We start from the raw sequence: 25608 nt of genomic DNA on the forward strand, positions 1-25608 counted from the left end.
TGGTTTCTAGAATACTTGACATAATGAGGTCATGCGTGGCCCCTTTGTATCTTCGACAGTGACAGATCCATATGGTGCTATAAACGGCGAGAGGAATCTCCGTACCAGTAAGTATATGATAGGATAGGATAGGGTAGGGTAGTATTATAGTATGATCTCCGTGATATCCTGCGGACTGTACGAATTCTGTAAGAATGACTATGCGCTCAGCCTAGCTCAGTCAGCTAGCCAGCCAACTCGGCGCACCCAACCATATCCCCACCTAGGTCTCCATCTCACTCACCCTTACAAACATGCCCTTCTGGACAAACAAGCCGTAGTTCGTGTTCTTCTTGATCGGCACCACAGGATCAACCAAACTCCAATCAAACCGCCGGATCATCTCGAAAAAGATCTTGTTCAGCTCCAACCGCGCAATGTTCTCGCCCATGCACCTGTACCGCCCGTTCCCAAACACGAGATGATGCGCCTCCTCCATCGTCGCCAGCCGCTCAGAAGACGCCTCCAGCCAGCGCTCCGGGCGGAAGACCTCGGCGTCCTCGCCAAACGCGGCCGTGTTGTGCCGCAGCATGTTCCACGCGCAGAAGGCCACCTCCGTCCCGGGGGGCAGGTATACGCCCTTGTGCGTGTCCCCTTGGGGCCCGACCACGCGGGGCAACAGGCCTGCCGCGGCCGGGTGGTGGCGTAGGGCTTCCTTGATGCAAGCTTGGAGGTAGGGGAGGCGGAGGGCGTGGGCGTATGGGATGATGCCGTCGAGTGGGATGTCTGTCGCGAGGGCTTCGGCCTGCAATTTGCGGTAGACGTGCGGGTTGGACAGGATGGAGAGGAAGCCCGTGCGCACGATGGTCGCGGTCGTGTCGGACCCGGCGAGCAGCTGGAAGAGTGATTCGTCGGAGATTTCGAGTTCCGAGAGGCCGTGGGTTTTGAACGAGGTGACCATGTCATGGCGCGTGGGTTTCTCAGTGGTGGTGGAGGGAGAGGAGAACCGGTCTGCGATGATTTGTCGAGCGACTCTACATGGTATATCGCCACGCGTTAGTTTTGTGATTCGGGTGACCTGTTCCCCGTGGGAAGTATGGAGTATAGATACAGTTGATGTAGATATGCAAAAGGGACAGGATATCAACAAGGATATCTTGATACCAACGTGCAATATGCTGAACGGGATTTTCACTCACGCTTTCACTTTTCCCAACCCGGTTTTCTCCTTTGGTGACGGCACAAGGTTGGCCTGCACTGTGGGAATCCTCGCGATGGCCGACAGCAGCGGCACGGCCGAGAAGATGTTCATGATGGGAAAGTTGTCCTCCATCGACTTTACGTACGTGTACTTGTCCGTGTCGTCTGCCACAAAACCGAACGGCTCGCCCAGGGACAGGTATGTGATCACGTCGAGAGTGAAGTATTGAGCGAGTTCGGCCCAGTCGAGCGGCTTCAAGGTGGACCCAACGGACAGGTATTTGCGCTTGATCAACTGCACGACGTCCATAACCATCTGATCGATGCTGGGTTCGCATTCCGGGTTGTCCCTGCCCGAATACTACGCATTCCGTTGGTAAGCAAATACTGGTGCTCGACTTGGTAGCCCGTGCCCACCTACCCCGGGAGACAGCTTTGCACGCATCACAGAGTGCTTCTCGTCATTCAGCTCGGTGAAGAGGTTTTCGCGCTCCGCGTCCATCTTGAATGCCTTGTACCATTTCCCACGGGTGTAGTCGTTGATCCGGTAGGCGTTGGCTTTGCGGTAGAGGTCCAGATCCCACGTCACTACCATATTCGGGCTGATCCGGGCAATCGAGCCTGGAGGCGGCCTTGTTAGATGCATTGGTCACTTCCCCGACGAAGACGAGGCGGTCGTACCATAGCGATCGCACACATCTTTCAGCGCAAGGTGTCCTTTTCCGGACACCGCAGCACGGATCCACCACCAGTTCGTGAGGCGGGCGAGTGGCGGCCCGGGGATATGACGCAGCCTGTTGTATGCAATGACTGTTGACACGAGGTACCATCCCAGTAGGGCGATGACGAGAAGGACCAGGGTTGAGGTGAAGCTGACGTGCAGCGGGCCGGCAATCTGGTCGAGCATTCTAGATGAATCTGCCGTATTGTGTGCCGGCTCACGGCCAGGCTATTACGAGCGGCGAGAATGTACGGGTAGGGAGGGGACATCAAGAGGAAGCTGACGGTTGTGTGAACTCTGAAAAGGCCATGTAATAATTCGATGATAAGTGGATTGTGTCGATGTGACCTTGGTCGTGGAGCCGAGAATAACTCCAGCTGTGAGCTCCAGCTGAGATGCGAGATGCCGATTGAGGTGGCTTGAACGGCAGTTGAGCGATTTGGTCACCTACCTTGTACTATGTACAGATGCAGGGTACATGTTGAGCGCTGTATGCCCGTTGACCACTGCGTTAGTACTCGCTTACAGTCCGGGCATTGATACCGTCGTGGTAATGGCGCTCGTCTATTGGTGGCAGGGACCAAGCGTGTGCCATGGCGGCTCGGCGGCAGCTCTGGCGAGGCTTCCGGGCGGCCGCGGTGATGCAAGTTGCCGTTACAGGCACTGAAGCCCGGCAATTGAGCCTTTCGGGATTGGCTGCTTAACCACCGTGTCCGCCAATGAAGGCGCCCTTTCGCTCCTGCTCTCGAGTTCTTCGGCAACGAGACGCATGAACCTGAAGATAATCATCGCGATTCCGGCCATGGTTTGGAAGTATCCTCCAGTGAAAGGTGGCAGCGGATCGCTCATGCATAAGCGCCGTACTAGTCGAGCTTTCTCGACCTTCATCCGGCATCTTGCATCTGCCACGCTGTCGCCCGCTTTTTACAGTGCGACTAAGTACTTCGATCCGGACGTGACATCGATCCCCGGAAGCGATGGCCCACCACGGCTGTGAGATTTCTTGTTTTTGACTTTATCAGGGAGATCTCACTGCCTCATGCCATCTGCTGACCTCGGGCAAAACTGAGCTTCTGACTTCCTCGAAGACAACAGGTCTACTGTCCATCGTGCGCCCTTTCTGGTGTGCACGGGCCGAAATCAGAGACCCGACATGTCTTCATCTCCGCCAGGTACTCACGCCGAAGAAGACATTCAGCCCGCAGACGAAGTGGAGATAGATCACGGGGTTTGTTCCACGCTTCATCCCCGCTGTGCTCAGACTTACTGTAGCGACAGTACGACACCGAGGACTCTGGCTTTGAGCAAGATTCTGTCTTGACCCAGTCCGTTCGGTCGAGCATATATCAATATAAATTCGAGAACGGGCGGACATACCACTCATACAAAGAAGGCCAGTACTTCATGCCCAATGACTCGGCCGAGCACGAACGACTCGAGCTGCAACACCGCGCAATGTCCCTCGCTGCTGGTGGACAGCTCTTCTATGCGCCCGTCCGCGACCTTCACCATGTCTTGGATCTCGGCACTGGCATCGGTACATGGGCCGTTGAAGTGGCTGACGCCTACCCTGAGGCCGTAGTCATCGGTGTGGACTTGAGCCCCATTCAGCCGTCACTCGCTCCGCCAAATGCCAAGTGGGAAATTGACGACGTCGAGGATGACTGGACCTGGCCGGCAGACCACTTCGATCTCATCTACAGCCAATTCATGCTGAGCGGAAGTATTGCGGATTTTCCCAAGTATTTTCGCCAGGCTTTTAGGTAATTCACCGCTCGATCTGCTCTTTGACACTCGAAACCAATTTCTGTGAATGTGATGCTTACCAAGTTGTTCATAGGCACTGCAGGCCGGGCGGGTATTTCGAGCTTCGCGACCTGGCTACTTACCTGCGAAGTGACCATGTTCCCATCAGAGAAGACAGTGCCGTCAACGAGTGGTGTCGGCTCATGCGGCAGGGAATCACCGGTATGGGGCGCAGACTTGATCTGGATTTCGAGCAACTGGGGGATCTGATGCGAGAGGCCGGCTTCGTCGAGGTAGTCGTGCGGCCGTTCAAGATCCCCATAGGTCGGTGGCCTTCCGATCCAAAGTTGAAAGAAGCAGGGCTGTTTCAGCTGTACGCCATGTTGGAGGGCGTTGAGGCACTGACATTGGCCATCTTTACCCGCTGCCTGGGTTGGGAGCCGGAACGTGTCCACGTCTTCCTCGCTGATGTGCGGAAGGAGTTCAAAGCCACCAAACGCTATACTTACTGGCCGTGGTAAGTGGTCGACCAAATGCAACTGACGGTGGTTTGAGGCTGACTTCTAATTCGCAGCGCGGTCATTTATGGCAGAAAGCCTGTATCTGCGTCGTAATGGGCTCTAATCGTGAGCAACGATAGTGAGTGACTGACCATTCAGGATGGACTGGGTGCAAATGGCAGCCGATTGGTTCTGGAACATCGTCGTCCACGACACTGCATGCATATGGGCGATCCCAGATCGAAAGATTGTCCGTACAGGCGAATTGTCCACGAACCTTGGAGAATTCAAGACCGGAATCCTCGGTCTAGGACAGTCCCAGCATGACTCGGCGCATTTGAAACGTGCCTAGAAGACCGATGCCTAAGTCATCGATGATTGGATCGTGTCTGCCTGAGTGTTTATCCCCTTTGACGTGGCAAATGGACGGAAGCTCTTGCAGCTGGCCGATTGATGCAGCACAAGCTGAAGGCAAAGAAGCCTCTGATGAGAGAATCCACGGTAGCTCGACCGGGGACGAAACCAAGAGAGCCCTGCGGACTGCACAGAGACTTAGCCTTCGAGAAGACTCGGCACAACAACTCAAGGGCACGAGCTGCCTCAATGCTCAGGATGAGATTCTCCTCGACGTACGCGAGCACGGCCTGTGTACGCGGGACGAGCAGCACCCCTCGAGCAGTCTCGCTTGACCCCAGTTCCGGCGGTCGGTGGGACGGGCAGCGACCCTCGCTAAGAGTAAGTTTGCCAGGGCAGTCCCAATGGAACATGCAAATCCAGCGTGGCTCAACCAACTGGCTTCATCAATGCGACGGAGTCCCAAGAAATCATGCAGATGGACAAGCGTAGATCGAACGAAGTTGCGTGAAGTTGAACGAGGCCGCTGAAGTTTCCGCCTTGAAGCTCATGTCCGGAAGAAGCACAGCTAGGTAATGAGACTGAGGTCTTGTTGCTCATAACGGATTTGCTCTGTTCGAGAATAGTTCGTTTGCAGGAGCGACCTTACGTTGAGGTCTGGCAAGCGAGCCACGTGAGCACGTACAGTCCGTTCATGCTTGGCAATGAGAGCACCGCAATTTTCAGCCCTCGAGATCTCGCTCAGCTCAGCTTGCCAAGACTGGTACTGATGGAAGGCTGAAATGAGGCGGAACTGAATTTGTTACGCACCTTGAGAATCAAGAGCGGCAGGGTTCCCAGGTGCAGGGCGCGCAAAGTGTAAGTTGTTAACATCTCGGTGACGCTACAGGGAAGGGAGAAGCATGTGGTGTGCTTAGAGCAAGGAGTGGCGTCCGTAGCATGGTTTGTTCAAGCCGTTAAGGCGGACCATAGCGATTGGCACATCCATCGTCGATACGTGTCGTCGAGGATGACAGAACCCGTGAAAGGCTCTTCGTTTGCTTGCAGCCGCTACAGGCGGTCGGAGCAACGCCACCTCAGGTCTGCACCAAGGCAGCCTTCCTCAAAGAAGTAATGTAGTTGAGTTGAAATTTGGTCTCATGATGAGGCCGCAATCTGACCTTACTCTTGGCAGGCGGTTGTTAAATGCACATGATTGCAGGATCGTCAGATAGCCGGGGCGGATACTCAATCCCAAGCTCTAACGCGTCGAACAGCGTCTGGGAGATTTTCGAGGTCGAGCTGCTGGAGCCCATTGTCCATGATTCATGGTGAGAATCACGGCGACCACCTCGAGTGCGTGATCAGCTCATCGCTAACAGACCGTTTCGTATTATTTTCTTCGAGTCTGGTGTTCCGGGACAAACAACATGGTTCACTTCTGGTGAATTGTTGTGCAGCTGCGTTCAGGCAAACGTCACTTGCCAAGACCTTGTGGGTTAAGGATCCGTCAGTGTCCGAACGAGATTAGCGGAAACCGCTAAACGGAGAAATTTTACTCTATATATTATGCAATACACGGAAATGTGTTCAACAATTGGGATCTGATCCCAGGGATAGCGTCATCTGGACGCGTGGCGAAATGGTATCGCGCTTGACTACGAATCAAGAGATTGCGGGTTCGAATCCCGTCGCATCCTTTCTTTTTGGGTTGTACTCCTTTTGCTTCTTTACGTTTTTGCCTTTGTCTTTTTCAAACCTGCGGTCCTGCAGACCACAGCCACAGAATGCCTGGAGGTTTCGATAAATAATTGTAGTGCTCTAGAGCCTAACAAAGCACTGCGTGAACAAAGGCTCGGCCGGTGCGTCTGCACCCCGGATGAAATCTACTTGTACTCCGTACTTCTCCACACGCCCACCTTCCCCGAAAGAGGGATGTACTGAAAATAAGGAAATCATGGAAACATTAGGGACTGTCCCGGAGACGAAGATCAAGGCGACGTCTCTACTGTACACCCATGACAAAGATTTTATTTCTGCATCCTTGTTTAGATTTTGATTGGTAATGAGTCAATGGTCTTCAGTTCGACGGAGTCCTCCAGTGGCTTCTTCGGCATCTGGACTACTGACTCGTGGTTAAGTCGGTTAGCCAGCCGCCCAAGAGCAGGTGATCTGCCAGGTTGCCCGAGATAACAGCTGAGAGGCAGGTGTACGTGTAAGGCAGCCGGTTGGCGGCCAGCTTGAGGCCTTCCTGTAGGCAAGACCTCGGTGTGCTACTCAGGGAACGCTTGGTGAGCCTCAGGCAAACTCTCGTTCAGCATCTTGATTTCGAGGGGGGGTTTGCCAACTGTCAGCAAGCTTTGATGCGGCGGACAAAATTGAAACTGTAGCAGAGCATGATCCACTAGCATCGCTTTCGTGGTAAGCATTCAGTAGCAGTCAAGAGGTCGGGGCGGGTCGCAGTGGCATAAGAAGTATCTCTCGCTCTTCCTGACGGACTCTTTCGCCACCTTTCGGTGTTAGGTACTGGGTATCGAGGTTGAGCTCATCCTCATTTCGGCATTTCGAGCGTCGCAGTCCAGGACATCAGCTGCATCCCGAGGGCAAGGTTAAGGTCAGTCGCGCCATTGTGTGTCTGGCCGTGAAGGGGGGCGAGGTCAACGGAAGCTGAAAATTCGAGCTGTTGTTCCAACGACTGACGGCCTAGAGTCAGGCTTCATACGACGTCCTCCAGTTCATTTTCACGGGGCGTCTTCTCAATCTTGCAAGGTCCTCTGCACTTCTGCTCTGGCTGCTTGGGTCATTCCGCGCCATGTCAGCCTTCGGCGCCGAAGATTGATGAATATCTGTACAAAGTGTTGCGTTGGAAACAGCTAGTAGTTACAGTTTTCTCCCACTCGGACGCACCGCACCTTGGGCCTATGACGTGAAGAACGGGCACTGTGACCTCGGTCCTGCCCATCAAGCAGCTCTCCGATCGGCTTCATGGGCGGCTAGGATATGCCGGAACCAGCGCAGGGTGAATCAAGGGCAGACGCAACGATGCTGCTAGAAACTCGGACTGGAACATCCTCGCACCGTCGTCAGCTCCTCTGCCATACGAGGTACCGAGTACCGTGTGCGCGTACTCATACAAATCCTTCATCGCATCCACACAGTCACCAGCGATATTCGTACACTCTTACCTCAGCCACTAACGATCTTGTAGAACCCGCCGTGAACTGCCCCATATGCTTCAAAAAATGGTAACCCAAATCTGACAGGAGAACGACCTGTTGCGAGCCAGGGATCCCTAACATGCATCTGCCGACACTAGCAACCGATGGTACGAACTGCAGATAATCATATGCCCGAGGCCAGGCTGAGATCAGTACGTCCCTCAGGGACCTCTGGGAAGAGCGGACGCCCAATGACTACAATGCCCGCATCCCACATTCTCGAGGTTTGGTTCCCCGCGGGTACTCCGTATGGTTTGACACCGCAAGAGCCCTCGCACGCTCGGATGCTCGACCTTTCATACCGAGGTGGAGCTTGGTCAGCGTAAGACTGTGAGCTCAGTGACGCCTGTACTCGTACACGTAGAGTACCTCTCTTGAAGCGTAAGTGGCAAAACGATTGGTCCATGATTACCTCGTCTTTGAGGCTAGCGGACGAGGACGACCGAGTGTGAAGTACGCATCACGATACTGCACAAACTTCTGGCCCCTTTCCCCGACACTGGACCGACATTATATGTGTTGTTGGCTTCAGTGTTGATATAATTGGTCCTTAGCCTTCTCTCACGACTGTTGAGAGAGCAATCCCCGCTAGGAGGGAAGACTGTGACGACCACAATACTCGATTTCTTTGAAACTCCCCGCCGTGCGCGTACAGTAGCCGGAATCTCGCCGGCCACGACTCCAGAACCCACGAGCGACCGAAAGACCGGAAGGCTCCGTCAGCTCGAACTGCCGGGTTCATTCATTTTTGTGTCATTGCCGAAAGACAGAAATCACGGGATACGCCGTTTGACAGGCGCACAAAACTCGATCACTAATATTAAACCACCCAACAAAGTCAGGGCCACAACCCGCGGGTTGAGCCTCAACATCGACACACCATGAAGCTCGAGAGCGTCGACCACTCCGCCTTCACGGCTGGATCAACAACGAGCATTCTGATCCGATATGCTCTTTTAACGATCTCAGTCCTCCTGACAACCCGCGTCCTCATCTTTGTCTACCGCTCATTAAACTCGCCCCTCCGCTCCGTTCCTGGGCCCCTTGCCGCGCGTTTCTCCCGCCTATGGTATTTGTACCGGCTCTCCCTCGGCCGCTGGGAACATGATGACCTAGCGCTACACCGAAAATACGGCCCTGTTGTCCGCGTCGCGCCGGATATGTACAGCATTGATCACCCTGAAGTGGTCAAGAAGGTGTACGGGATCAACAGCAAGTTTCCGAAAAGTGACTGGTACTACGCATGGCAGCATCCGGACCCCAATCGGTGGACGTTGTTCCCGGACCGGGATATGAAGCGCCACGCGGAGACCCGGAAACGCTTCCAGTCAATGTACTCGATGAGTAGTTTGGTCAATTACGAGGGCTACGTCGACGCCTGTGCGGAAATCTTTGGGCAGAGATTGTCTGAGTTTGCAGCCAAGGGGGAGACCATCAACATGGCGCATTGGTTCCAGTGTTATGCATTCGATGTCATCGGTGATATCACTTATTCGCAGCGATTTGGCTTCTTGGACAAGGGAGAGGATGTGAGTGGGTTGTTGAAGGCGTTGCATAGTGTGTTACAGTATGGCACTTTGGTGGGAGTATATGCTAAATGGCATCCGTGGATATTTGCCATTTCAAATCGACTGGGTCTGGGAGGCGGTGGAGGGAGGGTGACTTTGATGGACTACGCGAACCAGAGGATCAAGCAACGGGAAGCGGAGAGGAAGTCTGGGGTCGATGTGGAGAAGATGGGCGAAAGAGACGAAAGCGCACCCATGGATTTTCTGGAGAAGTTAATGAGAGCGAACCAGCATGATCCGCAGAAGGTCACGCCGTACCATGTGTTCATGATGGGCTTGTCGAACATCATTGCCGGGTCCGACACCACGGCGGTCTCCTTGTCCTCAATTCTCTACAACCTCCTGAGGTATCCAGACACCATGCGGAAGCTTCGGGACGAAATCCGAGAACACGAGGGACAGGGACGCTGTGGCAACCCAGCAGTTTCGTTCAAGGAGAGCCAGGAGATGCCCTATTTGCAGGCAGTGATGAAAGAGGCGCTGCGGATGCATCCTGCCACAGGCCTGCCGTTATGGAGGGTTGTGCCCGAAGGTGGTGTAGAAATTTGTGACAGGTTCTTTCCCCAGGGGACCATCGTCGGACTCAACACATGGTGCGCTCACTATAACGAAGATGTATTCGGTCCCGACGCGAAGCATTTCCGACCTGAGAGATGGATCGAGGCTGAAAAAGAAGGAGGCCAAAGGTTGAGGGATATGGAGAATTATTACTTACCCGTATGTGGTCGCCCGCCAAGTTGGCCTTTGCTAACATCGTCTAGTTTGGCCTTGGGTCACGAACATGCATCGGCCGACACATTTCGTTCCTGGAGATGTCCAAGCTCATTCCGCAGCTCGTGAGAAGGTTTGACTTTGAACTTGAGCAACCTGATCGAGAGTGGAACACGGTGAACTATTGGTTCGTCAAGCCCACAGATTTTCGAGTGAAAGTCTGGGCGCGTACTCCGTAGTGAATAGTGACGCCCACCGCGCAAGCAGGCAACCATTAGCGCAGAGTGATTGTGGCCGTGATCGAAGGTTTTCCTGTGACCAAGATGCTTATGCTATCTATCTGCGGTTATAACAACAGTGCAGGACAGACTGCGCGTCATGAGCGAGCCGCCCCAAGTTTCACCGATGTAATTCCAGGGCTTGATGTAATACGAGGCTGATGCAGCCACATCTGTACGACCCTGGTCGCCGACGGGCCACGGCCCCGGGATCGTGAGGAAGGGACAACAAGAGGTCATGGAAACTTCTGTTTTGCTTTCGAGGCAGGCTCGTCCCGCGGCCATGTGGTTGACAGGAACACGCTGCGCTGACTTGCAGTCATTTGCTGGCTTTGCTCAACACCACTGTCCTGCCACGCATTTTGCGCATCTTTCACAGCTTTACGCAGTACTTCGGACTGCGGTATCTGAACCACGCCAGCTGGCGAAAATCGAGTACCGCTATGATAGTACGGCAAGTGTTCGACGAAGTTCGGATCAGAGTCCTTCACCTTTTCCCGCGTGAAAACGGAGGCGCTGGCGGCTAAACAGCAAACTGATCCGATCTATCACAAACTAGGACGGGCAGCTAGCGTGGGGAGTGGTTGACAAGGTGTGCATCCAGTGACCAACCGCCGAACAGCTCGTGCAAGAGTGGAGCTTAGCGTCAACGAGCACACCCTCCTTATCTCAGACCGTTCTAGCGAGTCCGACAACTCCGCAAGATTCAGCGTATGCGATTCGTGGGGTTGGCCAAATGTCGTCCAAGCAATTTCCGCCCGAGCGCCTGTCTTGTGGCTATTGGGCGCACCGGCTTCGCGACGATTGATGCCCAGCCGTCGTTCGGCTCTTCCATAGAGGATCTTAGTCCGGGCGATACGGCAGTGGTAAGAGGACGAGGAAGGGTCAAAAGTATGGGTGGTGTAGGGTAAAGGCAGCTGTCAGGTAAGAAGAGGCAAAGTCGTAGGTAAGAGGCGACCAGAGCAAGAGGGCGTCAAAACATGGGAACGTGAAGGCGCCCCAAAGAAAGAACGGGAAAACTGCGCCTGCCCAAGACGGACATCTGGCAGCTGCCAGCATCATCAACACAAGTCTCGGTCTTCACCGCATGAACACGCCTGCCAGTAACTTAAGATGTCTGTATGTCGTTTTCTGCAGGCGAACGGTGCGGTACCCGGTACAGTACTGTGTACTGTGGTATTCCGTCCTTCCGCAGTCGGTACTTGAAGGGGAGGAAGCTGGAGAGAGCTGCGCAAGTTGCGCCTGGAAAGGCTTCTGGGGGTCCTTAGGCTCGCCCCGAGCAGCCAACAGGCAAGTGCAAAGCCGTCGCGGCTTCCCTAGAGGAGCGGGTGGAGTGTGCCTGCTTGCCGATCGCCAGCCAGTCAAGTCCATCCTCCCATGACCTCGAATCCCGATTCCGCCTCCAAAGCACAGCCAACTTCCCTCCACCACTGCTAATCAACCTAAACTAACTGCTCGACCTCTTGAACCTCCATCTGATTGAGAAATCGAGCTGTGACCTACTTTAATCACCATCGCTTCTGAGCATTTGCCATAGCGACGCGCCGCTGTCTGCACCTCTAGTCCCCTGAGTGACAGTCGCTTGACCAGCCACCGAGGCTTCCCTTTCTCTTCTCCAGTTTCGGTATCTTGGTCTCGTCATCTTTGTCGCCCCGTTCAGCCGCTCCAACCTCATCGCTAGTCGCTCACTCGACTGCCGCTCTTTTGCGCGCGACTACTCCCCCATTCATCTCGATAACCACGCACAACATCGCTCACGGTCATATCGCATGATTCTGGAGTGGTCGCATTCATCCGTCGGCGCTCACCCAAGGAGACCAGGCCGTTGACCATCCGTCGCCCCACATGAGTGGCAGCGCTGCCACTCAGCCCTCGTCAGGTATGGCCACCGTCACATCTCGATTTGTTTCTCCTGATGGCGCACTCCTGTCTCTAACATGTCTCTGCTCAGGCGCATCCCCACAAGTACCAGAAATCCGTCCCAATGACGCCGCTGTCACCTCGTCCCCCCAAGCTCCTCAACCCACCGAGACGATGACCGAGAAGCCCAAGCAGCCTTCGGTGGTCAAAATCCCTTCTCGCACCTCTTCGCATCAGCGATCGACCGAGCTGAATGCCGCTGCTCCTGCTGTGCCTGCGGCGTCCGAACCACCGGCATCACCAAGGCGAGGCTCAAAACGAAGTCTACTCAGCCGAAGCAGAAACAATAGCAGGAGTAGCAGAAGGTCATTAAGAGCTGCTCGAGCGGCGGAAAGCAAGGACCCTGTGCCGCCTCTTCCTTCGAACGTCGCGACTAAGGCCGAGAAGAAAGCTCACAAAGGTTTCCTTGCATTTCTGAACTGTTGCAGCCCGGGCGACTTTCCCGACGATGGAAAATCAGATGACCCTGACGTTGCGGCGAAGAAAATTAAAATCCAAGCGCAGCCGCAAAGGACGTCCAGAACACAAGACCAAAACGAAGTGGTGGAAACCGAGAAGAACTTGCCGGCGAAACCGATGGTTGATGACACGAACGGCCAGGGCAAAATTGCAAGTGAAGAGCTATCGGAGAAGAGGGCGCTTGAGACATCCTCAGACGAGCATTACCATGACAAAGTGACTGTTCCCAGTACGAGTGCCACGCTACCACCGGCACCGTACTCGCAGCAAGATGTAGGACCCCGAGGTGACGAAGATCAAATAAAATCGACTACCGTCGCGGTGCCTGAGCCATCAACAAAGCCAGATGTGAATGTCATTTCCGCTACACCTACAGAGTCCGAGCATCCTGCAGAATCTCAGCTATCCGAGGAGGATGAGAAGACGACGGCCGACGTGGACATGGTAGATGCTCCTCCCGCGGTTCCTGAGGTTGACGAAGAACATCTCGACGAACCACCCCAGCCTGCCGAACTGCAACCGCAAGTATCCCTGCCTCCTCCACCTCCGCTGTCCAAAAGGCATGAACAGGTCGTCGGAAAAGAAGTCCCTCCCGTGCCGGACGCATCTCCGGAGAAGCAAACCTGGCTTCTACCTCCCGTCGACACTAGGTTAAAGGGCCGAAAATGTCTTATCCTTGATCTTGATGAGACACTGGTACACAGCAGCTTCAAAATTCTCAACCAGGCGGACTTCACTATCCCTGTAGAAATCGAAGGTCAGTATCATAATGTCTATGTCATCAAGAGACCTGGAGTGGATCAATTCATGAAAAGGGTCGGAGAGCTCTACGAAGTTGTCGTCTTTACTGCCTCGGTCTCCAAATATGGTGATCCATTGCTGGATCAGTTGGACATCCACCACGTCGTCCACCACAGGCTGTTCAGAGAAAGCTGTTACAACCACCAGGGAAATTATGTCAAGGTAAGAGAGTGAAGCGCGAACATCCTGAGATCAACTGTGCTGACCCAATATCAGGACCTGTCACAAGTCGGACGAGATTTGAAGGAGACGATCATCATCGACAACTCACCTACATCCTACATCTTCCATCCACAACATGCAGTCCCGATAAGCTCATGGTTCTCCGATGCACACGATAATGAGCTGCTTGACCTCATTCCAGTGCTGGAAGATCTTGCCGGGCCACAAGTACAGGATGTGAGCTTGGTATTGGACGTGGCCTTATAAGGGCGAGAATTCCAGTCTCACCTTTCGCGATCGATTCCTTACTGTTCATCTGTTGATATTAGAAAAGCACATTACGGTAAAAAGTTCGTTTGGCATCATCTAGCGAGGCGTTCACTATCTCATGCTTTCCACGATCGGGTGCACGAGGCATCCGTGCGAATGGACCTTTGCGCAACGGGTGCCAGGCCGAAGAGGGTTACAAGACGTGCGCAGTCAAAAACAATACAATTTTAATCGCCTAAGACGACTTCACATTGTCAGCTACTTTGAGGTTCTGACGGCTCCTGTGGCAGAGTGCGGGAGGACTCTCTTGATATCACCCTCCCGGCGCGGCCGATGTTCCCTTTGTTGGGCTGGTTGTTTGGGGTTCGAATGGCACATTGGCAGGCTTGCATTTGGCTTCAGCTGGAATTGCGGATTGAGACAGAAATGGAGTAATCGCTGCATGTTTGTGGAAACGTAAAATGCCTGTTTTGTACACTGAGTTGGGGCTGTAGTGAAGGCTTTGTGGATGAGAGGTCCAGCATGCTGCAAAGCTTGTGAGGAGAGAATGTGAAGGGAGCTGCAGCTTTGATGCCGGATCATCACGAGTTCTCCGCTTGGGAGCTGACTCTGGAGCATCGAGCGTGTTTTGATATCCACTATCCAATTAGCTGGGGAAGCATCAGTAGCAGGCAGACATCCGCGTACAGAGACGGGTGATCAGATCTCAATTCAAAATATAGGTATCTTGGACAAGCAGCTCTTCAGTTTGCGCTCGCATCAGCTCTTCTACACCTCCATCACCTTTTTGACCGGGCGCTCGAATTTATACCTTGTTGACTAGGGACAATACTCGGCAGTCGCGACTGGCTCGGTATTGGAATGATCCTGTCTCATCAGCTTCTCTTCGTGGTCCTTATATCTCCAGCCTCCGATACAGACAAACTCATTCACTTGAGCCGGACTCGAACAGACGTTTATCCCTTCCCTTCACGGCTAGCGAAGTTCTTACAACGTTGACCGCTCCGTTGGAAGAGACTCGCCTCCATTATATAGCGACTACATGCCCTCTACAAACTCCCGCACCAGCCGCCCAACCTCATCCGGCGCTTCAACACAGTGCCAGTGGCCCACGCCCTGCAACACCTCGAGCCGCTTTCTTGTTTTCTCTGAGCCCAGACTCTCAAAGATCAGTTTGCAGCCCTCCAACGGTGCCGACTTGTCGACCTCGCCGGCAATAATCAGAGCCGGGACTCTCACGTCGTGATACAGCGGCGGGGTGGCGCGCTCGATGGCCCGACAGTTCGCGATATAGCCCTGGGGATCCTGCGCGAGGAGCTGTTCCCTGATGAACGCCTTCTGGAGGGCCGTGGCTTGTGGGCCCGTGGCCGCGTTGGGGATCGTGTTGGCCATGGATTCCATGCCCTCGGATTGGACTTTGGGAACGCGCTGCTTGAATACCTCGGCGACTTGCGGGCTGGGGTGTACGGGGCCGATCAGGATGGCGGCCTCGACGCGGGAGGGCGAGGTTGATGCCAGCTGTGTGGGAACCCTATGTCGTGTCAGTCAGTGAGTTTCTTCGTGAAATGCTGCCCTATCAAGGCATCAGCGCATTTCTCGGCTCGAAACTCACATCCCGCCCATCGAGTAGCCGACTACTATCGCTTTGTCTACCTTTAGATGGTCCAGCAGGGCGAGGACATCTTTACCGACAGATTCAATCGAGGTCTCGGTTCCGGCCTTGAAATTTGAGCGGCCAGCGCCGTAGTTGTCGAAGATTATGCATCGATAGCTCGTTACTGAGAGGATGTGTCAGTCTGGATTGGGACTTACAGGGTGGTGTATGAGTCCTGGCACAGAGACAATCGTCCAGAGATGGTGGGAACTCACGGTATGGAAAAATAGGGAAATAATAATTCTGCGTCGATCCAAGCCCATGGACGAAGATGAGGGTGCGTGGCGAGGGTTGGCTTGATGACAAGGGCGCGATATCCGTGTAGTGGAGGGAGTGGTCGTTTACGGTTGCGAAGGGCATATTGATGAGAGTTGCGATTAATGATTCTAGACGTGTGTGGTTGCAAAGTATTTTCCCACTATAGCTTACTGGCTGCCTTTATGACAGTGGTTCGGTGGCTTATAAAAGTTCGACGTCGCGGATTGACATTTCCTTTTCTTACCTTGAGTGAGGGGCCGTTGAGGTTGGCTCATTACCGTACAATGATGTCGTCGAGCCCGAGAGGAAAGGCCGGATGTGTCAAGGATCAGAGGGACCGGCCCGAACACGGTTCAACTATGATAGACATTTCCATGGCTCGTGGCCATCAAGCCGTCAGGAGGGCTGACCTGAGACTCAGATATGTCGAAGTCGACTCTTTACTGCCATGCCAGATCACGGCCCACACCGCAGACTTTTGTGATAGTCGACGAATGTACTCCGTACGTAAGAACGACTCGAACGAGTATCACGCAAGTTGCCAAGAGGAACGCGCAACTGAGCGTGCAGGATGTTTCAGACCGAATCAAGAGCGGGTCTCGTCAGGATAATGCTGCGTGCTGCCTGTGGTGTGATGCCCGAGTTTGAGTTTATACGGTGCGTTTTTCTTCACAGCTGAGTCAGAAGCTGAGAAAAACGATGGACCGCACATGCGGCCCAGGGGCTGAAAGAGACAGTTTGCAAATGCACCCGGGCCCCGACCCGAGGTTTGGGATGCCCTCGAGGCTTCGAATGCTTCTGTCGTGTCCCCTGAAGTTCAAATTTAGGCATGGAATACCCCGCCTCGGGGTGTGCTGCGTAATCGTTGGACCGCCGTCTAGGCGTGGGTGAGGCGTGCACTCGACCAAACGCGTGTCCAGTAAGTGATCCACACCGAAAGCGCGAAGCCCACTCAACGTTTCCGGCCTGGGCTTCGCCGCCGATCATCGATGCGAAATCGCGGAGCGAGAGTGAGCACTGAGCCAGACACGGCCGCATCCTCTTCTGGCTTCTCGCATCTGCGTCTGAGAGTTGCATCTTTTTCACCTGCATCTCGTTGTTGGGCCGAGCGAATCCCCATGCCCTATTCTTCTAGCTTCGATTGAGCTTGGATGGGTTGCAGATAGGCTCTCTCAATCATCTGCTTCTCGCATAATCATTTTCCTTCTTCCTCTCCTTCCTCTCCCCTGTCCTTGCGCGATACGGCCATCTGTGCCAATTCCACTCGCTCAGAGTAGTTCTGGAAACTATACAACATGTCCCCAGACGTCCGGCTCCGCGTCTCCTGGTTGAGCCGCGTGGTCATTTTATTCTCCTCCTTATCGCACGCCTTCTACATTCCAGGTATGCTTCGTCCGCGTTAGGCCGACCTGCTTCTGTAACGGGGCGACTGATACCTGTCTGACAGGCGTATCGATACGAAGTTATCGAGATGACGAGCATATCCCACTTCTTGTGAACAAGGCATACTCCGACACGAGCCAGTTGCAGTATGCGTATTTCGATCTGCCCTTCGTCTGCCCGCCTACGGGCAACAAGCACGCCGGCTTCTCCCACGCCAGCGGACACAGCGTGGCCCTCAACCTCGGTGAGGTCCTTCGCGGTGACAGGATCAAGATCTCGGACTTCGAAATCAATATGGGGCAGGACATTGATTGTCAGTACCTCTGTGACAGGGTCATAACCCGCGAGGATTTAAAATGGGCGCAACAGATGATACAGGGCGAATATGTCATAGAATGGATTCTCGACAACCTCCCGGGAGCAACCTCGTTTGTGACAGTCGACCGAACTCGGAAGTACTACGCATCGGGCTTCAAGATGGGATATAGGGATTTTGACCCGGCTACAGGCAAAGAGATGTATTACTTGTACAATCATCACAACCTCGTCGTGCGGTGGCGGCAAGCACCGGGGAGAGCAGGCGACAACGGCGGAAAGGTCGTTGTGGGGTTCGAGGTATATCCAAAGAGTATCAATGTGGGTCAACGGAATGCCACGGGCTGTCCTTCTGATGTGTCTGGAGACGACCTGGAACCGTTAGCACTGTACATCCCAGGAAACATCACCGACCTGACCGAGCGATATGCCGAATCATCCTACATCCCAGAAAGTGCGGTAGACATGGACGACGGGGCAACCATGACCATTCCCTACACCTACTCGGTCTACTTTTTCGAACAGAAGGATGTAGAGTGGTCAAATCGCTGGGATCTCTACTTCAACGACCAGGCTGAGAGCACGTTCACCCACTGGCTGGCCATCGTCAACTCATTGATCATCTCGGGGATTTTGGGCGCTATCTGCATTGTCATTTGGGGACGGACGATGCAAGGAGATGTCAAGGGTCGTGGCGATGGGATGCTGGAAGAAGCTCGCCTCAAGCTCGGCAAGCGCGAGAAGAAGAAGTCGGGCAGCGGATTTCTGGAGAAGACCTCTGAGCCGAGCCTGGAAGATGATCTGTCTTCGGATGAAGAACCGCTGGAAGAAATTACAGGATGGAAACTGCTGCATGGCGACGTGTTCAGACCACCCCCATATGGCGGACTTCTTGCCCCATTGGTCGGATCCGGGATACAGCTTGTCTTCATGATAGTGGGCTTGTTGGGATTAAGCTGCGCGGGGATTCTCAACCCAAGCTGGCGCGGAGGGTTCTGGAGCGTCGGTGCTGGTCTCTTCGTCGTCGCCGGTGGATTCTCGGGGTATTTCTCTGCGCGAGTCTACAAGACGTTTGGTGGCCAGAACTGGCGCAAGAACACAATGATGGTAAGTTCCTTCCACGTGGGACTGCAAGCAGTATGCTGACAGGTTGCACCAGACTGCACTTCTTTTCCCAGGCCTCCTCTTTACCCTGGTCTTCGTCCTCAACCTCTTCTGCTGGGCGCAAGCGTCCTCTACCGCGCTCCCGTTCTCGACCCTGCTGGCCCTGGCTTGCCTATGGCTGCTCATCCAACTTCCTCTCGTCCATCTGGGTTCGTACTGGGGGTTCTACAGGTCATCCGCATGGGAACACCCTACCAAAACAAACGCAATACCCCGACAAGTGCCATCTCAGGCGTGGTACATGAAGCAGCAAGTCACACTGGCCTTGGGCGCTGGACTCGTTGCCTTCGCCGTTCTCTTCATCGAACTCATCTTTGTGTTTAAATCACTCTACCTTGATAAATCATCCTACTACTACGTCTTCGGCTTCTTGAGCATCATTTCGGCTCTCCTCTCGATCACCATCGCCGAGACAGTCATCATTGCGACATACATACAACTCTGCGCCGAGAACTACCACTGGTGGTGGCAGTCGTTCTTCGTGGGTGGGGCGTCGGGCTTCTGGGTCTTTGTGTACTCGGTGTGGTACTACGCCACCCGGTTGCACATAGACGGCTTTGTGAGTGGTTTGTTGTTTTTCAGCTACAGCGCACTCGCTTGTGCGGTGTACTCGCTGGCGACGGGGACGGTTGGGTTCCTCACGGCGTACATGTTTATTCGGCGGATATACGGCGGTGTGAAGGTAGACTGATAGTTCAGTCCCTTGACATATTCCCTTCTCTTCCAAAAGAGTGCTGAAGACACTTCTTACGATAGAAGGCACCGGGCAACGTTTAGATTGTATAGCAATTACCACTTCCATGTCCATCTACTTGACATGCCCGCAAGACATCGAGATATCCCTCACTGCTGACCACATGTCCAGATACAGCGAGACCCGCATCTTCACCGTCACCTTGGTTCCATTCCGGTAGCCTTTACTCCGTTTTTGGTCGGCAAGTGTCAAAAAAATTCTCATGCCCTCAGCCGACATGCGTATGCGGACCGCGACCCGCGCACGTGGGTCGGTTTCGTTGGACGTCACCCATAAGCTTTAGAGTCCAAGCGAAGGATTCTTACTCAGCTAACGAAAACGTGTTGATCCGGCTCTCGGGAGCGCGGTCAAGTGGTTGCGCTGACAAACAGAAACCGAAGCGATGGAGCAATACTAGATCGAAGGGCGTACTCGGGTGATTTGTTTAGGCCATTGGCCGTGGTTACATGAGGCTGCGGTTCAAAGAACATCCACTTGATTACCGCACAGGGCCTAGGACGCCTGGAGGGGCCATGGGGGGCCCCCAAAAAGCCACATGGAAATTTCGACAGGGCATCACAACGGAGGCTCAAGGGGGCGGTTATTGGCTCCCACAACGCGGCAAGGATCCATTCGTCGACGCTGTCCGCCCTTCGCGTCATTTGCATACATATACTCCGTACCCATCATGGCGTTCAACGTGCTCAATGACTCACTTTTAGGGGTACCTCAACAGATGTCCCGCTACGCACGCCTTTCGCATCGTTCATTTTGACATGGACCATACGCGCCCCGTTGCGCACATATCGGTGAGTGGCTTACGAATGCAGGTCTATGACTCCTGGCTGGTCAGCATCGGAGTGCTTCCATTGAGAACAAACACAAGATATAAGTATACCCCCGATGTCGGTCTCGCCTTGGCCGTGTTCCTGAGCCTTCTTTCTTCCGTGCTATCGTTTATCTCCAATCAGTCACCGCCCTATCTTTCCACCTGATCTTCCCCGCATTCTTGACGCTGTCTTGGAAGCTTGCCAGCGACTCACCTGCTCGAACCACGGCGCCCCTCGTTTGAGAGCGGATTGACGAGCTCTTCCGAGCCAATCCCCGGTCACTGGGGTTATCAAACATCTGCCCACTTTCTGGCTGCAGTGACTCCTTCTTCACCATGAGCACGCCCGGTCATACCATATCCGGCGAGATGCCTTCCTTCCTCACCAACGTTCCTGCCTACACACGCTCGCGGTCGCTGGCGTTACCTGCGTCCCAGCGACGCGGCTCAGCGATCGCAAACGCCATTGGTTTGCGGAAGAGAAGCGAGCTCGATATCGTGCTGGATGGCGATGCAGATTTCGTGCACTCGTATTCCACCTACGACGAGATCAAGGGTCATGCTGTGATCAAATTTGAGAAGGATACCTCGTTTGATGACCTGAATATCACCTTCGAGGGCCAAACTTGCACTTACGTCGAGAAGATCGCTACCACCGCTCCCACGACTGGTCGTACGACAGGAAGGCACACGTTTCTCAAAGTCCAGCAGCCAATCGCCGAGGGCCTGCTACCCGAAAATGGCCTGTTCGAAGCAGGCGTGACCTATACCGTCCCGTTCACCTTCGTCGTGCCCGACAGATTACTTCCTTTCATCTGCTCTCACAAGGTCGATACCGAGCAGATCAGGAGAGAGCATCTGCAGCTTCCTCCAAGCTTGGGCGACCCAAGTGTCTCAGGAGATGGACACATGTTGATGGACGATCTTGCTCCTGAAATGTCCAAGATTTCCTACAGCATTCGAGCCAGGATCACAAAATGGAATGCCACCGGCAGACTACTGGAGGTCGCAGACAAGTTAGAGCGCATTCGGATCGTGCCTGCAAGAGAAGAAGCACCGCCGGTCGAAGTCGACGACATGGAGTCAGACTACATCATGCGCAAGGAGAAGAGCGTCAAGAAGGGTCTGTTCAAGATCGGTAAGGTCGGTCGTCTGACGGCAGAGACGACCCAGCCGAGAAGTCTGCGGCTACCTCACCCACAGAACCGGCAGCCTGAGCCCGTCTCGACAATGGCCACGATCAACCTGCGCTTCGATCCCGCTTCTCTGGAGGATTTGCCGCCACAGTTAGATTCGATTGTCAGCAAGCTGAAGGTCTACACTTTCTTCGGCGCTGCCCCGTACAAAATCACACCCGCCGCACGGAGGCACGACAACTGGTCCACGCTGCACGGTATCTACCCTGAGAGCGTCTCGCTGTCTTCGCGTGCGTTGTCAACCGTCTCGTGGGTCCGCCATGGCCCTGCAGAACGTGAGAGCTTCTCCTCCTCGGATTTGTCCCGACGGCCATCAGGCTACTCGACCACCTCGACGACTTCAATCCCCGAACCATCGTGTGCCTATGAGTCTGGCTCGCCTTACTATACCGCAAGACTTCCTGTCCCGATCGCCCTCCCTACTGCCTCGGGCAGCAGCCGGCCAAAAGTGTTCGTACCGACATTCCATTCCTGTATCGTCTCAAGGACCTATTCTCTCGAGTTGAATATCTCCTTCCGGACCCCAGGCACGAACATCTCCAGCAGCCACGTGACCCTCAAGACGCCCATTCAAATCTCATCCGAGGGTGGGATTCGGCCCCTACAAATCCAGGAGACCGAAGCCGCCATCGCCGCCGAGATCGAGCAGCAATTCGGGCTCTACGAGGCTAATCAGCTCGAAGAAGCTGGCCTCGGGCTCGAAAGCCCCGTGTACGAAGAGACCGAGCCGGACACGTTCATCTCGGGAACAAGACACATGAGTCTCGCACAGCCTGTCCCGTCACCGGCACGAGCACCAGCACTGCACTCCGGCGTCGATGCCAGTGCCCCGCCCGAATATAGAGCTGGTGCATTCAACACGTACAGCTCTAGGGATAGGTTGGGTGGACCTAGAACCCAAGCTGTGAGTCTCCCTGCCCCCACGGCATAGATCCTGCATTGCGCACCGTCTCACATGTATGTTATGTGAAGATCATCCCCATCTTGCCGTTCTTCGTGTGAAGCAAAGCAATTGAGGAGAGAGAGATCCCCGACGCTGAGACGTGGTGCTGCAGTTGAGTGATGTTGACGCGGGGTGCGAGACGGAGTCGAGTGGAAGCCAGTCCTCAGAACCTGAGCGACCACGGCAAGGCGGTCAGACGTCCAAGAAGCAGGACCAGGACGCCGATGCCGATGCCGACGCGCTTTTCTGAAAGGACTGTTGATGTCTGCGTATCAGTCGGCTTTTCGTCTTGACTTACTTGCGCATCTCAACACAGGCACCGACCTGGCCCTGGCACAGGGGACCGCATTACGCACGACCACCCTTGTTGGCGGGGTTGATGGTGCTCACTCTCTAGCCACGGGCGGATGATCATGCGTGAGAAGAGCAGCATCTGCAGCTTCTTGGAATGCGGGCTGCAGGCAAGCAGGCATCACATCTGGGCGCATGCGCCTTGCGGCAGGGAGGCGTTTCGAATATTTCAACATTTCAACAATTTTCAATCGGAACAGTCGATTCGAGGGCGATGTGGCTCCGGTCTGATGACCCAGAGTCACTTGTAGATAAGATCATGATGGCACGGCGTACTGGTGTTTACATTTTGGACATGGGATTGGACTGAACTGGCCTGGGTTTGCTAGGCTAGGCTGAGTTGGGCGTGCACGGTACGGGTACAGGTTGACAACTACGCGCATGATACCCACGTTTGTATTGAATCGAGTCGATTCGATTGTTTGGTTGTTCTTCTGGAGTTATCATTTGGATTACTCTACCTACTGGCTATACATGTACGCTGTGAAGTGGATTGAATATAAATGAACATAGATGATGCATAGTTATACCATCCATCACTTTTAATCTGTTTGTTTGCTGAGATCGAAACATGTACCCTGTCCCCCAACTCAGGTGCAGAAGCTAGGTACCTTGAGCTAGAACGGGTAGTCTGTGCAAGTGGCTGGTGACATACGACACGCGACTCCTGGTTTGAGGCGGATGTGTTTTTCTTGTTGGCTGCGGCTGGAAGTGGTTGCGCCAAACTGTTCGTGAATGTTGCTCTATTCTGTGCAGCCAGTGGTGGCGCCGATCTGTGTTAAAAGGCAGTCGAATGATACTCGCAAGAGACAACCGCCACCACTGTAGGGGCAGGATTTCGTGTCACCCGATGAGCATCTGTGAACCCGGATTGATCACGTTCTGCACTGCGTGAGTATATGCATTCCAGGGCAGAGCACGAGAGGAGAAGTCGACAGGACGAGTGAGGCGCGTGTGCATTTGTAAAGCGTCGAGGTGTCCCTTTTGACAGCTCGGTCAGGGTTTGGACGGTCGGAGAGGATAACCGAGAGCCCACGGCATGGATGGGTGTTGTAATGAGCCAGCGGAACCTTGACTTATAGATCCGACCGTTAATGGGAGTCTCAGGCCATCAAGCACCGCAGTGGTGATTCTGCCTCTCTAGCTAGAAGACTTGTCCCTTGAAAGGGCAACAGCAATTACCATGGTAGGCCAAATGGCTTCGCCTCGGTCGCGAGATAGGACATATCACCAGACGCACCGAGACCGCGTCGGACCTCTCCATCTCCTAGTTATCAGGCCCAGCTGGACCAGTACGGGAGCTTCTCTCGGCAAGGATGTGCTTGATTCAATCGTTCGCTGACTTTGTAGGTGCGGGAAAACCAGAGCCTGGGGTACTTATATCGGCAGGCCGGGAGAGGTACATCTCCGTGAGGTCGGGAACCCGATCAACCAGCTCCGGTGTCGGCTTGATACTCGAGCTGTCATTGTGAAAGACTCCCAGCGCGGCAGTCATCCCTTCCGGTGGCCTGAGGTTCGTAAGACTTTGGTACAGTCTGGTCTGGATGCTCGGTGAGAATCCCGCGGAGAGGACGTTCTGGCCGGCAGGGAATTCTGCGTGGTCACATTCGAGACGACACACCATTGTCTTTGGCTGAGGCTGCTTCCTCGACTGCAGATTGCGGACGTTGTAAGGGTCTTCGACCCTCGGGTCCGGGAGGTGGTGGTTCACCCTGACGGTGAAGGGGCTGGCAGATTGAGCCTTTGCCATGGTCTCGCTGGATGAAAATAGGACTGTCATTTCCATTTCTCGCTGCTCGTGCGTCCCAGGCATCTCATGCCGAGCGGACGCAGTGAAGGAGGCTACATGGCCGAAAGATTGCAGCCTCTTAAGGACTGCTGTGGATTCACCCAGGGTGGTTGGTGGAGGAGAGATGATGAGGCGGGTAGCGATGCATTGAAGCGGTCCTCTGGTGATAGACATGGTAGAGAGAGACAGGAGAGCTCAAGAAAATGTGCAGACCCCGTGCTAGCTCCTGCACGAGATTCGATCGCGGGGTATTTCGCTACATGGGCAAAATGCGTGTCGCTGTGCCTGCATGTATTTGTACTCTACTCCGTACGGAGTACGTTCTCGACGTGTTCTACACACCTAGTCGTGATAGTACACAGGCTGTGCTCCTGCGGCACCGTACTCCTGCCGCAGCGAGTGATCGCGCACGTGAAGACTGGCCCCTACGGTGCGGCAGACGGCGACTTCCGTTTGCCTAAAGGTCCTGTTGTTCGAGCGGAGCAAGCAGTGTCAGCGCCGCGCTCCAAAAATAGCCCGGGGATTTTGGCTCACCACCTTGAGGCAGACTTGACCGTGTCCCAAAGTCCCAAAGGAGGTGGTTGTCGATAGTAAATCAATGACAAGGTCGGCTACATGGCTGCCTCCTACCAGCAGAAACCTGTATATAGCTATGACTGATGAGAGCAGGTCCAATCTGCCTTGGGTTCATCTATGTGACTAAGAAACCAGATTTGAACGACATCTCTCGCACATATCACAGTAACGTGGTCTACTGTGCACAGGGACGTCTGAACTCAACGGTGCCACGAGAGAGCCAAAAGACGCGCATAACAACCCAGCTAAGCACAAAAAGGAAGCCTTGGGAAAATTCTTGCTCGGTCTGGCGCAGTTGCGGGCAGCTTCGCCCCAGTCTTTTTGCTGGGATCATTCGCTCCGCCTTCAACCGTCACAGCGCCCTGTTCGCGTGCTCCTAGTCAGTTAGAGCTGACGGAGACGTGCAACTGCAACTGCAACTGCGCTGGCCCCGATCTTTCTACCTCTCCTTTCTTCCATCTCTAGACACATTCATTGCAACCAACTCTGCACTCGCTTCTTCACCATCGATCAACTGACGCTCAGTGAGCAGTTCGCCTGCTTAGTCCGCC

General features: G+C 54.3%; 8 protein-coding genes across 8 annotated transcripts; 5 read left to right on the plus strand and 3 right to left on the minus strand.

The window, feature by feature from the left end:
- Positions 1-262: 262 nt before the first annotated feature.
- A1O7_02171 (uncharacterized protein) lies at positions 263-2086 on the minus strand (the record flags this gene model as incomplete). The annotated part of the gene is made up of 4 exons (XM_007756206.1): positions 263-1013; positions 1179-1540; positions 1601-1800; positions 1861-2086. 4 exons carry the CDS (start codon positions 2084-2086, stop codon positions 263-265), a joined length of 1539 nt encoding a protein of 512 aa, XP_007754396.1.
- A 967-nt stretch (positions 2087-3053) lies between these two features.
- Positions 3054-4498, plus strand: A1O7_02172 (uncharacterized protein; the record flags this gene model as incomplete). The annotated part of the gene is made up of 5 exons (XM_007756207.1): positions 3054-3128; positions 3179-3663; positions 3741-4163; positions 4221-4256; positions 4306-4498. The coding sequence occupies 5 exons, from the start codon at positions 3054-3056 to the stop codon at positions 4496-4498; spliced, it is 1212 nt and encodes a 403-aa protein (XP_007754397.1).
- Positions 4499-8578: 4080 nt separating this feature from the next.
- On the plus strand, positions 8579-10215 carry A1O7_02174 (cytochrome P450 oxidoreductase; the record flags this gene model as incomplete). The annotated part of the gene is made up of 2 exons (XM_007756208.1): positions 8579-9982; positions 10027-10215. 2 exons carry the CDS (start codon positions 8579-8581, stop codon positions 10213-10215), a joined length of 1593 nt encoding a protein of 530 aa, XP_007754398.1.
- Positions 10216-12099: 1884 nt separating this feature from the next.
- On the plus strand, positions 12100-13863 carry A1O7_02175 (uncharacterized protein; the record flags this gene model as incomplete). The annotated part of the gene is made up of 3 exons (XM_007756209.1): positions 12100-12133; positions 12206-13596; positions 13651-13863. The coding sequence occupies 3 exons, from the start codon at positions 12100-12102 to the stop codon at positions 13861-13863; spliced, it is 1638 nt and encodes a 545-aa protein (XP_007754399.1).
- Positions 13864-14904: 1041 nt separating this feature from the next.
- Positions 14905-15880, minus strand: A1O7_02176 (uncharacterized protein; the record flags this gene model as incomplete). Its single annotated transcript, XM_007756210.1, has 3 exons — positions 14905-15397; positions 15479-15644; positions 15736-15880. The coding sequence occupies 3 exons, from the start codon at positions 15878-15880 to the stop codon at positions 14905-14907; spliced, it is 804 nt and encodes a 267-aa protein (XP_007754400.1).
- A 1193-nt stretch (positions 15881-17073) lies between these two features.
- A1O7_02177 (uncharacterized protein) lies at positions 17074-19331 on the plus strand (the record flags this gene model as incomplete). Its single annotated transcript, XM_007756211.1, has 3 exons — positions 17074-17161; positions 17226-18583; positions 18636-19331. The coding sequence occupies 3 exons, from the start codon at positions 17074-17076 to the stop codon at positions 19329-19331; spliced, it is 2142 nt and encodes a 713-aa protein (XP_007754401.1).
- Positions 19332-20538: 1207 nt separating this feature from the next.
- A1O7_02178 (uncharacterized protein) lies at positions 20539-22329 on the plus strand (the record flags this gene model as incomplete). Its single annotated transcript, XM_007756212.1, has 1 exon — positions 20539-22329. The coding sequence occupies one exon, from the start codon at positions 20539-20541 to the stop codon at positions 22327-22329; it is 1791 nt and encodes a 596-aa protein (XP_007754402.1).
- Positions 22330-24019: 1690 nt separating this feature from the next.
- Positions 24020-24442, minus strand: A1O7_02179 (uncharacterized protein; the record flags this gene model as incomplete). The annotated part of the gene is made up of 1 exon (XM_007756213.1): positions 24020-24442. One exon carries the CDS (start codon positions 24440-24442, stop codon positions 24020-24022), a length of 423 nt encoding a protein of 140 aa, XP_007754403.1.
- Positions 24443-25608: the final 1166 nt, after the last annotated feature.

The sequence above is a fragment of the Cladophialophora yegresii genome (assembly GCF_000585515.1).
Source record: "Cladophialophora yegresii CBS 114405 chromosome Unknown aczIN-supercont1.2, whole genome shotgun sequence".
Lineage (NCBI taxonomy): Eukaryota > Fungi > Ascomycota > Eurotiomycetes > Chaetothyriales > Herpotrichiellaceae > Cladophialophora > Cladophialophora yegresii.